At 45.5% G+C, this 12,653-nt stretch overlaps 1 protein-coding gene across 1 annotated transcript in view; it reads right to left on the bottom strand.

Moving 5' to 3' along the window:
- The window catches only part of Abca4 (ATP binding cassette subfamily A member 4), a 150,092-nt gene that overhangs the window by 43,628 nt on the left and 93,811 nt on the right, over nt 1–12,653 (bottom strand). Inside the window, 8 exon segments of the mRNA XM_021157524.2 lie at nt 132–309; nt 1,285–1,454; nt 1,669–1,743; nt 1,864–1,969; nt 6,427–6,459; nt 8,074–8,168; nt 11,243–11,429; nt 12,177–12,275. Of these exon segments, the coding sequence (XP_021013183.1) occupies nt 132–309; nt 1,285–1,454; nt 1,669–1,743; nt 1,864–1,969; nt 6,427–6,459; nt 8,074–8,168; nt 11,243–11,429; nt 12,177–12,275 (943 nt within the window).

Genomic DNA, 12,653 nt, shown 5'->3' with positions numbered 1-12,653 from the left:
AAAAAAAAAAAAAAAGATGTCAAGAGATAGCAGCCACAAGACAATTGCTCCCAGCAGTCCTGGCAATGTGAAATCCCTCCCTGCCCAGCCCCTCCCTGGCCTTTGGCAGTTAGGAAAGGCCTGGTACTCACAATATCCCAGAGGAAGTTGGTCAGCCAGTAGGTGGTGGGGCTCACACCACTGATAAACTGCAAATGTTTAGCTTTCGTCACCCTCTCCTGGATCAAGTAAAGGACAAAGCTGGCTGGAACGAAGGACATGGCGAAAATCACACATATGGCAACCACAGCATCCACGGAAGTAGTCAGTCTGCAGCAGGACCAGAGATAGGGAAGATCAGAAACCCAGAGCAGGTGTGCATCAGGCTCCGGGTAGTACTTATCCAACAGCACATTGTGTCCTCAAACCCTCGTTCCTAACCTGAAGCTTAGCATCCTGCTGAACTGCCTTAATCAAGGTTAAGCGCACAGTTTTGTGCTTTTTGGATTCATGAGTATATCCTAGCTAATCTTTCTTTTCCTTACATTTCTACTTATATGTTATGGTAGACATAAATGAACATCTGCAGCAATTCTAAGTCCTTCTTAGCCTTAAGTTTTTCTACAGGCTCTCAGTTTCCCGCAGGCACAGACAGGCTTGGGTTCTATGAAATCACATGTCCCGAGAAATGATCACATGAAACTCAAGGGATATGAGGCTGGTTATATAAGATTGGTCTCTGGAACCACACAGAAGGCTTGGCAGTAAGGAGACACTGAATCCTGCCTGAACCCCAGGAGGTTCTGATAGCTTCTCTTCTGTGGGCCTCAAGTAGAGCAAAAAGTTTAACACAGCCAAGATCAATGCTCTTCCTGCCTGAAGCTGAGACATAGGAACTCCATCTTGAGGAAGATAAACAGCTCAAAGTCTGGAGATCTGAGGAGAATTACCAGAATCTAGAACCACGCCAGGGCAATAAAGGAGCCTCAGTGAAGCCTCCAGGGCCTGGCGTTTTCTCTGTGTACTGGCAGGGAGGTTACGAGTGTAATTCGGGAGGAACTTGTTATCAAGGGCCCAAAATGAATGACCATAAAGTGTAAGTTTACTTTCCAAGTAAATGGAAAGGGGAAAGAACAGCCAAGCAATTTGGTCCAGGAAGCATTTGAAACCGGTATGTTCATATGATCCCAATGAAACATTACCACCCAGCCCTGCAACTCACTACACTAAGAAGAAGAAGAAAAACCCTCCCTTTGGTTTCCAGAGAGAGAGAAGAAGATGGGAAAGATGCCGAGAGCAGCTCACACTGTGATGTCCGAGAGCTGCTCCTTGGTCAGGTTCAGAGGCTGGCTGATGACAGTAATTCCATACTCCTCAGGGTCCCTGTCCCTAGGCAGGCTGGCCCGTAAGATGGCATTGTGAGCCACATTCAGAAAGCTGACCATAGCATGCCAGCCCTTGTTGTTAAACCATACCTAGAGGGCAGAGACAGGTTGATTGGATGGGCCTGGCTACAACGCAAGCATCTAAGAAGGGGTTGTTTAGAGGAAAATGAGCATGTGTGAGGTGGAGGAAGACTTTGGCAAGCAAGCATTCGGCACTCCAGCAGGTAGAATGGAATTTAATTACACAGGGTACGAAACAGTCAAATAATGAGCTCACAGGAATTTTTAGCTTCAGGCCAGGTACCTTAATGTTGTCTGTGGTTTCAAGATGTTTGAGGAAATCTAACATTTCTTTGGAGGCCTCCCTGGTAACAGGACCCTTGAACAGCACAGCAAACAAGAAATGTTTTTTTTTTTCTCCTTCTGTAGTACTTAAGATAATTTCCATTTCTTAATATTTAAACAAGTCAAAAATTCATCCCCAAAAGTCTTTACATACCCCGCTCACGTTCATCATCTGGCCAAGGTCACTTAGAAAGCCAACAAGTGCTTCCCCGCTGATGGGGATAGCAGGGAGTTTTCCTCCGATGGAAATTCCTCCATACCTACAAGGCAGTAAGAGAGCCCCTGTCAACGCCATGGTGCTCCATGCCCAGTAAGTGCCATCTCAGCCTCCAAATGGGATGTGGATGTGGGAGGGCTTTGCCTCGCAGGCAAACAACATTGTCCCACCTTGTTCTCCAAATAGTTCTCCTACTCTCTAAATTTAGAAGCAAGCAAAGCCACATTCTAGATTCCACATTTGAGAGAAGGCATACATTTATCTCTAAATCCAGCGCATTTGGATTAATGTGTTACTCTCTGGTTTCATGCCTTTTTCTGAAACGACAGGATTCGATCCTTCTCTATGGTGGGTGCATATAAACTCACCCATCACATCTCTCTCTGACAGGCACCTAGGTGGGTTCCTTAGCTTGGCTGTTGCAAACAGTGCTGCAGTAAACCTGGATGTGCGAGTATCTACTGTATGTTAACATATGTTCCTTTGGAAATATGTCAGGAGTGATATAGACCAAACCTGGTTCTACTCTTAGTTTTTGGAAAGAATCTCTGCACTGATTTCTGTAGTGGCTCGATGGATGTCCCCACTGATGGTGTATAAGGGTTCCTTCTCCCTCTGTATACTCATCAGCATTTGTAGTCATCTGTCTTCTTCATGACAGCCACTGGCTGGGGGGAGATGGGGTTTAGTGTAGTTTTGTATATATATATATATATATATATATATATATATATATATATATATATAGAGAGAGAGAGAGAGAGAGAGAGAGAGAGAGAGGAGGAGCTTGTTTCAGCTGTCTACATGTGAGTGACTAGGTAGCTCTGCATCATCTGTTATAGGGTATCTTTTTTCCAGTAAACTTTTTGACACCATTGTCAAGAACCAAGTGGCTGTAACTGTGTGGGTTTGTGGGTAAGTCCTCTATTTTACCCTAGTTGGTTAATGTGTTTATTTTTTTAATTTATTTTATTTTTGAGATTATACTATCATAACACCATTTCCTCCTTCCCTTTCCTCCCTCCAAAACCTCCCACATGCCCCCTCCTTACTCTCAAACTCATGGCCTCTTTTTCCATTAATCATTACATGCAAATACACACATTTTAGCCAGTATTGCTATGATCTGAAGTCTGAAGCCAGATATCTGATGTGAAATCTTCAGCAATGCCCATTTTGTACATGGTTGTCTTAGCTACTCAGCATCTTTTTGTTCTTCTGTATGCATTTTGGGTCATTTTTCTATTTCTTTAAAAAAATACATTATTTTTATTTATTTATCATGGTGGGGGCACACATATATATGGAGGTCACGAGACACCTGGCAAGAGTCAGGTTTTTGTTTTGTTTTTCTTTTTTTCCTTTTGACAATCAGTTCTTGGTTTTACAATCTGGATCCAGGGGATTGAACTCGGGTCATCAGGCTTGGTAGCAAGGGCCTTAACTTTCTGAGCCATCACATCCACTTTTTCCAGTTCCCATGAAGAATGTCATCTTCAGCATGCTGATGGAGATCACCGGTGTTGAGGTTGGCTCCCTAGCACAGCTGTAGCCATTTGCTCCATATCTGGCAGCTACTTCCTATTGTTGCTGTAATATGCCCACCAGTCATGGACACAGAAAAAGAACTGGACTCAGAACAGGGGCATGCAGACCACCTACCCTGTTAGGTTCCGTATGTTCTGCCGTTTGTTAATCTTAAGAAATTCCCCATCTGCAGTTGTCACTCATGACCAAGCAAGATAGGGGTTGCCTTGAACTGTTCTGACTAAATTACTAAGGAAACATGAGAAAAGACCAACCGGCCTACAGCTCCCCCACATCTGCATATGAACTCATTATGGGTTTTGCAGTTTTAGCCTTTATAAGTTGGCCCCGAGAAATGTCCAGCGCACAGCTAGCTTTCAGCTCTAGAGTCTGAGCTGTTCCCTTGATCACTCAGTCTTTGGATATATGTTCAGTAAACCATCCCTGCCTGACTGACATTAGTGTTCTTGTGGTTTGCAGGGTGACTTCTGAACCCCAACAATTGGCATGTTGATAGGAGTCATTGTCATGTTGATGGGGGTCATTGTCATGTTGATGAAGGTCATTGTCATATTGGTGGAGATTGTGTTGAATCTGTAGATTGCTTTGAGCGATATCAGTATTTTTATTGATGTCAATTCTGTTGATCTAAATTCACATTTTGAGACAGTCTTACTATATTGCTCAAGCTAACCTTGCACTCCTGTACTCAAGTAACTCTCTTGGTTCAGCCTCCCAGTCACTGGAACTAGAAATAAAGGCCACTGTATCCAGATTTAAGCCTGTGTTTGTTTGCTTGGTTGGTTTTGTTTTGTTTTGTTTTGTTTTTGAGACAAGATTTCTTTGTGTAACAGCCCTGGCTGTCCTGGAACTCACCCCATAGACCAGGCCTCAAACTCACAGAGATCCACCTGCCTCTGCCTCTTCAGTGCTGGGATTAAAGGCGTGCACCACAAACAGCCCAGGTTAAGCTGGTTTTTAATTCTTTCCCATTTCTATTCCAAGATGGTGCCTTTATCCTGGCATAACTCCATCTTCTTCATAGTTTCCCTTAAAGTCTTGTCCTGTCTATGTCAAACTCTACATGCTTCAGGCTACCTCCAAGTCTCTTTGCTGGCTTTTCTTAAGGTACTCTTCCCTTTATAAACACCTAGCTAATTCTTGCTCATTTTTTTCCCTGGGTTAGCCCTTTTTGATGTCTTCCTCGACTTAACTGTGGGCCTAACTTGTGATTTCTCTTTTGTGTCTTCTCTGCCCTTTGCAGATAGTTTAGGCACTATCCAATACCACCACTCCTTTCTTTCTGTGTCTCTTAGTCCCATGCCTGGCTTAGACAGCCCAACTCTCTTCTGCCTCAACTAACTTTCTTTCTTTCTTTCTCTCTCTCTCTCTCTCTCTCTCTCTCTCTCTCTCTCTCTCTCTCTTTCTCTCTCTTTTGAGGGGGTATCAAGGCAGGGTTTCTCTATGTAGCCCTGGGTCCTGGAATTCACTTTGTAGAGCAGGCTGGTCTTGAACTCACAGAAATTTGCCTGCCTCTGTCTCCCAGGTGCTGGGACTAAAGGTATGTGCCACCCCCACCTGTCAACTCTTGTCATTCTTAACTTGGGTCTCCACCTTTGAGACTACCTTCTTTCACATAAAGATGAGAAAGTGAGTGTGTCAATGGTTGGCTTATAACTCTGATGTGGGAGGAGACTCCAGTTCTTCAACAGACAAAATTAAGTCCCACACACTCTATGACTAAGTCCCACACTAACACCAAGCCCTGCCCACTAGTGACTAAGTCCCGTCCATTCTAAGACTAAGTCCCGCCTACTAGTGACTAATAAAGCAAGACACAAGTTGTCATTTCTCAGGGTCTTGAACTGTTCTTTTGTCTCCACCTTCTGATTCAGCATCTCCCAAACCCCAGTTCCCTGTAGAGGACATTTCTGAAAACAGGATTTTACTGCTGTGCTCTTGAAGCTATCCAGAAGAAATAGCCAGTACTAGCCTTACACGGTCACACTGACTCTCTAGATTGCTTTGTGAGGGCAGAAACCAGGTGTAGAAGACTTCCTTCTAGAGGCCAGTTCTTTTTTTTTTTTTTTTCCTTTTTCTTTTTTTTTGGCTTTTTAAGACAGGGTTTCTCTGTGTAGCCCTGGCTGTCCTGGAACTCACTTTGTAGACCAGGCTGGCCTCGAACTCAGAAATCCACCTGCCTAAGTTCTTAAGGGAGGCTGGGAGATAGCTCATTTCTAGAGCACATCTGGAAGATTCTTTGAACCCCTGAAAACACTTGCGCCTCCAGAATGCTTGAAGAATAGGGTAGGCTCTAGAGCTGGGTCAGGTCCTTTACAACTTAATTTCTCAAAAAAAAAAAAAACGGGGGGGGGTTGTTTTGTTTTGGCTAGGCACAGTGGTACATGCTTTTAGTCCCAGCATTTGGGAGACAGGAATATCTCTGTGAGTTCAAGGCCAGTTTTGTCTATATGGTGATTTCCAGGACCATACGTTTCTGGTGTCCGTCTCATAGGAAAAGCAGGACCTCCCATAACACAGCATTTTTTTTTTTTTGGTTTTTCGAGACAGGGTTTTTCTTTATAGCTCTGGCTGTCCTGGAGCTTACTTTGTAGACCAGGCTGGCCTCGAACTCAGAAATCCGCCTGCCTCTGCCTCCCGAGTGCTGGGATTAAAGGCGTGCACCACCACGCCCAGCTAACACAGCATTTTGAAATCCTTTCGGGTCATCACTGTAAAACTGACTCTGAGGAAAGAGTGCCACCTACTGAACTGAGTACCCCATGTTCCCCCAAACCCTGATTCCCCAGCCTTAGTCAGTGCTGCCCTAACATGTTTAACTTTTTTTAAAAAATGAGATTGCTGCATAGTTCATGAAATCATATTATCTCCACCCCCTCCAGGCTTCAACTAATTTAATGATCTAGCAGTCACACCTATAAGTTATTTCGATGCCCCCAAATAGTTTCTTACCTCTGTTCATTGACCCAGAATTTGCTCTTTAAGCTGCAAACCAAAATAAAATCATGTAATAACTACCATCAGAATAGCATTAGCATTACATTTTCTTTCCAATCATTGGGGTATCTCAGTCCTAGGGATGCTTCCGCATTTCTTGATATCTGAACAATGTAGTGTGGAATCCGGTATGCCTGAAGACCCAAGTGATCCCTGCATAGACAAAGGACTGTTACATTCCAGCCCTGGCTCTCTCAGTTGCCTCTTGCATGCTGGACTTTCTGACTAGTCCTTTCTGACTAGTCAGGCCTCATGCTGAACCAGTGAACCCAGTCTGGACCTAGAAAACATGGCCAACAATCACGCCAGTGTGGAGGAAAGCCTGGCACTCTCCTTCTTTTATAATGCACAAGAAATTCTAATAACCACTTGTATCCTTGAAAGGAGTTCTGACTTTTGGGCATTTGGAGGTAAGATAATGTGGTAAGGAAACTCTAGTCCCTAGAATTCAAGCTGGCCCTGGACTGCTACTGTTCAGCTAAGTAAAATATCATAATTTCCATAATGCAAACTTGCTACTGAGCCAGGTTTGGCATGGTTGTTTATTGAGTTAATGAATAAACTCGCCCTCTGCTTTGGTTTTTGGATGCTCTTTTTGCTCACGGCCAGCTTGGCCCCACCCTCCTGGCAGCTGCTAGTACTATCTGCTACGCTCTCCAGCCCTTAGGTCCATCTATCACCTATCCAGACTCTGGTCTGGGAGGCAACTGTAAGTACCATTAACATTAGACAGTCTGCTTCATTTGAGAGCCACAGACCACGTGGAGACTACATCACACTTCCTTAAGGGTCTTTCTGGTGGATGCTTTTGCTAACCTGCCTGCCATTCATTTGTGAAGGGGCTGATTGATGGCCTTCCAGCCTAGGCCAGGCTTGATAAGAACAGCTGCAGAGCTGAGAGTTCTAGATAGCAAAGTGTCTGTGGATGTGTTCAAGGGTGGTGGTGACAGGTGATAATGAGGGTGACAATCGCTGTCCCCAGCTAGTGCCTGACCTGGCAGGGACCCAGACAAGGGCCTTTGTCTTTCCCCTTTCAATCTCCCTTGGCTTCTCTTTCTTTCTTCCTCCACTTTTTTTTTAAAGATTTTTTTTTAATGTGCATTGGTGTTTTGCCTGCTTGTAAGTCTGTGTAAGTGAGGCCAGATCCTCTGGAACTGGAGTTACAAGCAGCCACCACGTGGGGGCTGGGAATTGAACCCTGGTCCTCTGGAAGAGCAGCCACTGCTCGTAATGCTAAGCCATCTCTCAAGCTCTCTCCCTCCATGTTTACTCCTCAACTCCCCTCCTCTTCTCCCCACCCCTTACAAACTTTATCTTTCTTAACTCCTTAAGATATAAGGCTTCCTTATTGAATACATTTTTTGTGACATTTGCAACAGTGCCTGGGATAAACTTCGGCTACTTATCTTAAACAGAGAAAGAAACAAAGCAATTAGCCCTGAGTTGCCCCTTGTGGGTTCACACCTCAGTTATTTCTTCTGCTGTGAGACCCTCACACTCACTCGGCTGCCACCTCATAGTCAACAGTAGGAAATTGACTTTCTGGCATGGTTGATGTCGTCACTAGGCAGCCAAGATTACAAGTGTGACGGGGTCACCTACCTGCTTCTTATGAGAGCAGGGTACGTTTTTACCAAGTAGTCGGAGATGTTCCTGTTCGTGAGGTCTTGTAGGACTTCAGTGCTGCGCTGTGTCCTCTGGGACAAAGAAACACGGTCAAGATCTGGGGGAATGAGACCTTAGAGTTTGTGAAACTGCTGTTCTTATCCAAAAATTATGATAGACTCGGATGCCAGGAAACACTAAAGGCAGCCCTGACACCTTTCCAGTTCCTGCATCAGTGATGTGGGGGTCACCGTTGATCCCCACCCCCTTTTTTCTCAGTCCATCCATCACGAGAGACCATAAATGCAAACTCTCCAACACATTTGTCTCGTCCATGCTGATCCTGTTACCCCAATCTCAGCCACCACCTAGACCTTGCCTAGACCTTTCCAGAACCTTCCATACTGCACCCACAACTCCGCCCTTGAACCTCCACATTGTGTTCTGCACCCACTGTCAGACTGAGTTTTATAGATAAAAATCATCTTCCCGTCATCCCGTGCACCTGCACAGTGCTCATCGCTCATGAAACATCGCTTTGTCTCAGTCGACTCAGTGCCCCGACACTCTCCCATGTACGACATCATCTCTGTGAAGGCAGAGGCTTTCTCTCACTTGTTGGCTTTCATGCCCCCAGTACCCAGCATGCAGATATCAAAAAATATATGATACCCTGCTCTCATAAAAAAATCTAAGAGTGGAAGGTAATCAAGAGATTCGAGGGGAATTCAAGAGTGCTAGATTTTGGCCACCAGGTGGCAATGTCACATAGTGTTGAGTTGTTGGTGGAAGTCGTAGGTCAGTCAATCCAGGACCTTGGGGAAAAGCATCCACTGTGTAGATTGCCACACAGAAGTGGCTGACAGGATTCTAGGTGGTATTAAACCACCATCAAAATGAAGTTATTTTTTTCCTGTTTTCTAGAGCCCTCCCCTCCCCGGTGTGATACCTCCTTTAGCTCACGCTGTTCATCTAATCCTCCACTAGGTCAAGTGGCAGCCCCCGAGTGGCCGCAGTGTGCCAGGGACTGTGGTAGGGGCTCTGCAAGTGTGATCCCACCCCTGTTGCTTTCACAAAAGCCAACTTTACCAAGAAAGGGAAGCTAAGAAAAGTGGACCAGCTTGCGTGTGGCTGGGCTAAGATCAGATCCTGCATCTGACGGTGCTTGCGTCTATTACCTGTTTCTCAAATTGGCCTGAGTACCATGGTAGCAGGCTGCAACAATTGCAGATGCCTGAGAAAGTTTCTGAGGAACTGTTTTCTAAAACGTCTACCAGACATAACATTCCTGCTTTATCTCTGTATGGAGTAGAAGTCAGGGATGGGGCACATCCATATCAAGACCCCGTTGAAGGAATGTTGGAGCAGGAAGGGACATCTGTAGCTCTGACTGTCAGAGTCATTGCCTCTCTCACTTCCCCTTCACCTCCTCTGGACTAGCTCTTTCCTTCTGTTCTTACTCCCGGCTAAGAGGGAAGGTGCTAAATGAGGGTGAGTGGATGCGAACACATGTATATCTATGTGTATATATGTGTATAAGCATGTGCATGCACTTTTTGGTACGGGAGAGGTGTCTATTACAGAGATGGGACATTCAGTTTTGCTCAGGAGATGTGACTCCTAATGAGGAAAGGCAGGGGTGATGTACACTTGCAGACTTGCTCTGCCTCCTCTAGGACTTCAAGCATCTTCCTAAGGACCATAGGCCAATGGTGCCCTGAAGGTAAGTTTCTAAGTGAGACAGGCAGCTGTGAGGCTAGAATTCATTTAGGAAATGAATTCCTGTGCATGGAGGTCTGATGGTTTCTTTTCTCAGCCCAGATCCTAGGGAGTCAGGGATATCTGCAATGTGGCAATGTAGCTGTCACCCAAAGGGACAATCTATTGCCTGAGCAATATAAAGAGCAGGATTGACCCAGGACCCCTTCCTTATGAGCTAGCAGCTGTGATACATGCTATGGTAAATTTAGTTGTCTCATTATGTCTTCTTCCTGATGCTATTGTTGTGGCTTTCCCCACGGGCACAGACTATGCAGAATTCAGGTGACAGCCCCCAGTCTCTGTTGATGATGGGTGCTGTCTGTGACAGCTAAGTGGAAGGGTTATGCAGTCACTCTGGAAGTCTTCCCTGCACATACCTGAACCATCTGCTGCGTCCTTTGCTTCATTCCATCTACTCTACTGCCTAACAAGATAATTTCCCACACTTTACCTGGAGAGTTGGAGACCTGTGGGGCTCAGAACAACAGAAAAGAATTTCATAGCCACCCATGTTAACTTTCACACAGCCGAGAGGCAACCTGCATCCTGGCTCAGCCATGGTTAGGTTAGGGTTGCCCATCATTTGAGCTGCCTCTAGTCCTACAAAGTTCATGACCACATTATTTCTTCGAATCCTCATGATAATGCTATAATTAGGTGTTGCTCTTCTCAACACCAGGAAAGAAGATGAAGAAGGCTTAGAGGCTAAGAAACAAACCATGCTTCCCTAACTCCCATGCCTGAACCCTTCTCTTACAACACATGGACTCTGGGAATCATCCACTCATTGAGAAATAACAAGAGAAACCATCCAAGGCAGGCTCTGTACAAGCAACCAATCAGAGAAAAAGCCAGGCTCTCCTGCCCTTGTAGGCACTCCCTAAAGCCTCCATGGGGATTTGTCTATAGCATAGAGCTCAGCCATCATCAATGCCACTCTTGAAAAAGATAAGCTGCTGGCTGTGTCTGTTCATGTGTGTTATATACATAGTCCTTAGGCACATAGCTTATTTCCCATCCTTCCTGCCCCATTCCACCCTACCCCTCCCCTCTTCTCTTTGGAAAGCACAATTCCTTGGCTGCTCCAGCTGGGCCAGAACTCCGCAGATCTCCACAGATAGTGTCTGGTACACAGACCAGCATACCTGTTTCCCTTCTTGTGATGAGGATCAAACCCAGGCCCTTATCACGACAGTTCTCCACCGAGCTCCACCAAAGCCTCTACCGTAAGCTTAATTAAAGCTGTTAACCCATATGTAAATATTTTAACACTTGACCATACATCACAACATTATTTAACACGGAGAGAAAAAAGAATTTAAATCGGAACGATCAACCATGGGAAATAATTTGAAATCAATTGAAACACAGGAATCGTCTGCAGTTGTTAAGATGGAGCAGGTACCTGTGGGGGTGGGAGCCCTCCAGCACCCTCGGGGCACTCGGGCAGCATGGTGAGCTTCTCTCTGGTGCTGCACTTGCAGGAGGGAGAGGGGTGGGCTGCTGTCCATTTCTGCTTCTGGAACAGGTGGGTGATGTTCGGGGACACGGAGGGCGTCTTCCAGGAGGTTGCATTAATGCAGGGGTACTCCCTCATAGAAAATGAGAAAATATCCCACAGTCAATCCCACTGCTTAATCTCCTCCCTGCTGGGAAAAGGGATAGCTGGTGGCTCTCTCTTTCTCTGCCTTTCTCTTCCTTGAAGTCAGGAATTTCCCTCCAGGGGATTAGAGTCTACTTAAGGACTATCAGAACTACAGTCAGGCTGACAAAGCATGGACTAGGGACTAATTTGTGGACTTTTTTTTTTCCATGACTAGTAGCTCTTACTGTTGAGAGATGGAAAAAAAATAACAGGAGATTCTGAAGTGTGTCCATGTTGCTCTTTAGCGGTAGCTTTGGGGAAGGTTGGATGAGAGAAGGTGCTACAATATGCCAAGCTCTGAATTCCTGGTTGATTTCAACCATCTTCCACAACTCTCTTTTCCAGAGTTACAACAATGATTGAGAGCTGGCCATAGAAGTAATTCCTGCCATTTAAGGTCCAATTATATAGCATCATATCCTTCATCTTCTCCATCCCTGTTTAGTTGTTTGTTTGTTTTTCCCCCAAATGAGTTTGGGCAAATACAGTCAAACAATAGAATACTTCTACATTAAGACACAGAGCTGTCAAGGATGGAGGCTTCCTAGCACCAGAGGAGAAACTGGGTAAGAGCCTATCAGACACACGGACATGACCCAGATACCACAGAGCAGGATTGAGGGGTCTTTCTCAACACTTCCTAGTTGGCTTTGGGGTCTCCTAGGGGAGCTGTTGGTGTTAGCTTGGGACTTACGGAAGCCACTCTTCCTTTAGACAACGGTTGCCAAAGCCTGGCCTGTTCAGAAGGACATCTGCCAGTACTTCAAGGTGTTCATTGTTGGGTTCGTCCATGCTAGAAAGACAGAGAGGCTCACCTGGTAGTCAGACTGGGACAGAACGCACAAAGCACACTAACATGTACGTAAGCGTTTGCTGAATGTGTATTCCATGCCAGGCATACTTGTGAGGCACTGAACACCAACTTAGAATGGTTGTGGGGCTCCTGGAAGTGGGGTAGCCTACCACACACACCTAGACGTCTGATAGCAAATCATCTATGCCTCAAAAAGATGGAGCTTCAACCCCCTTTCCCAGGCTTCCCATCCTCTTTCCTTACCCTCCTGCCTTCCACTGTGTACCAGATTGCTAAGCAGCGGCTACTACATTAGCTTCCCCTTTAAGAACTCCACCAAGACTCTTTCCACCTTGGAGAAGATTCCAGGGAAGTAGG

Source organism: Mus caroli, chromosome 3, assembly GCF_900094665.2.
Source record: "Mus caroli chromosome 3, CAROLI_EIJ_v1.1, whole genome shotgun sequence".
NCBI lineage: Eukaryota > Metazoa > Chordata > Mammalia > Rodentia > Muridae > Mus > Mus caroli.
This window is presented reverse-complemented; position numbering and strand designations above follow the sequence as displayed.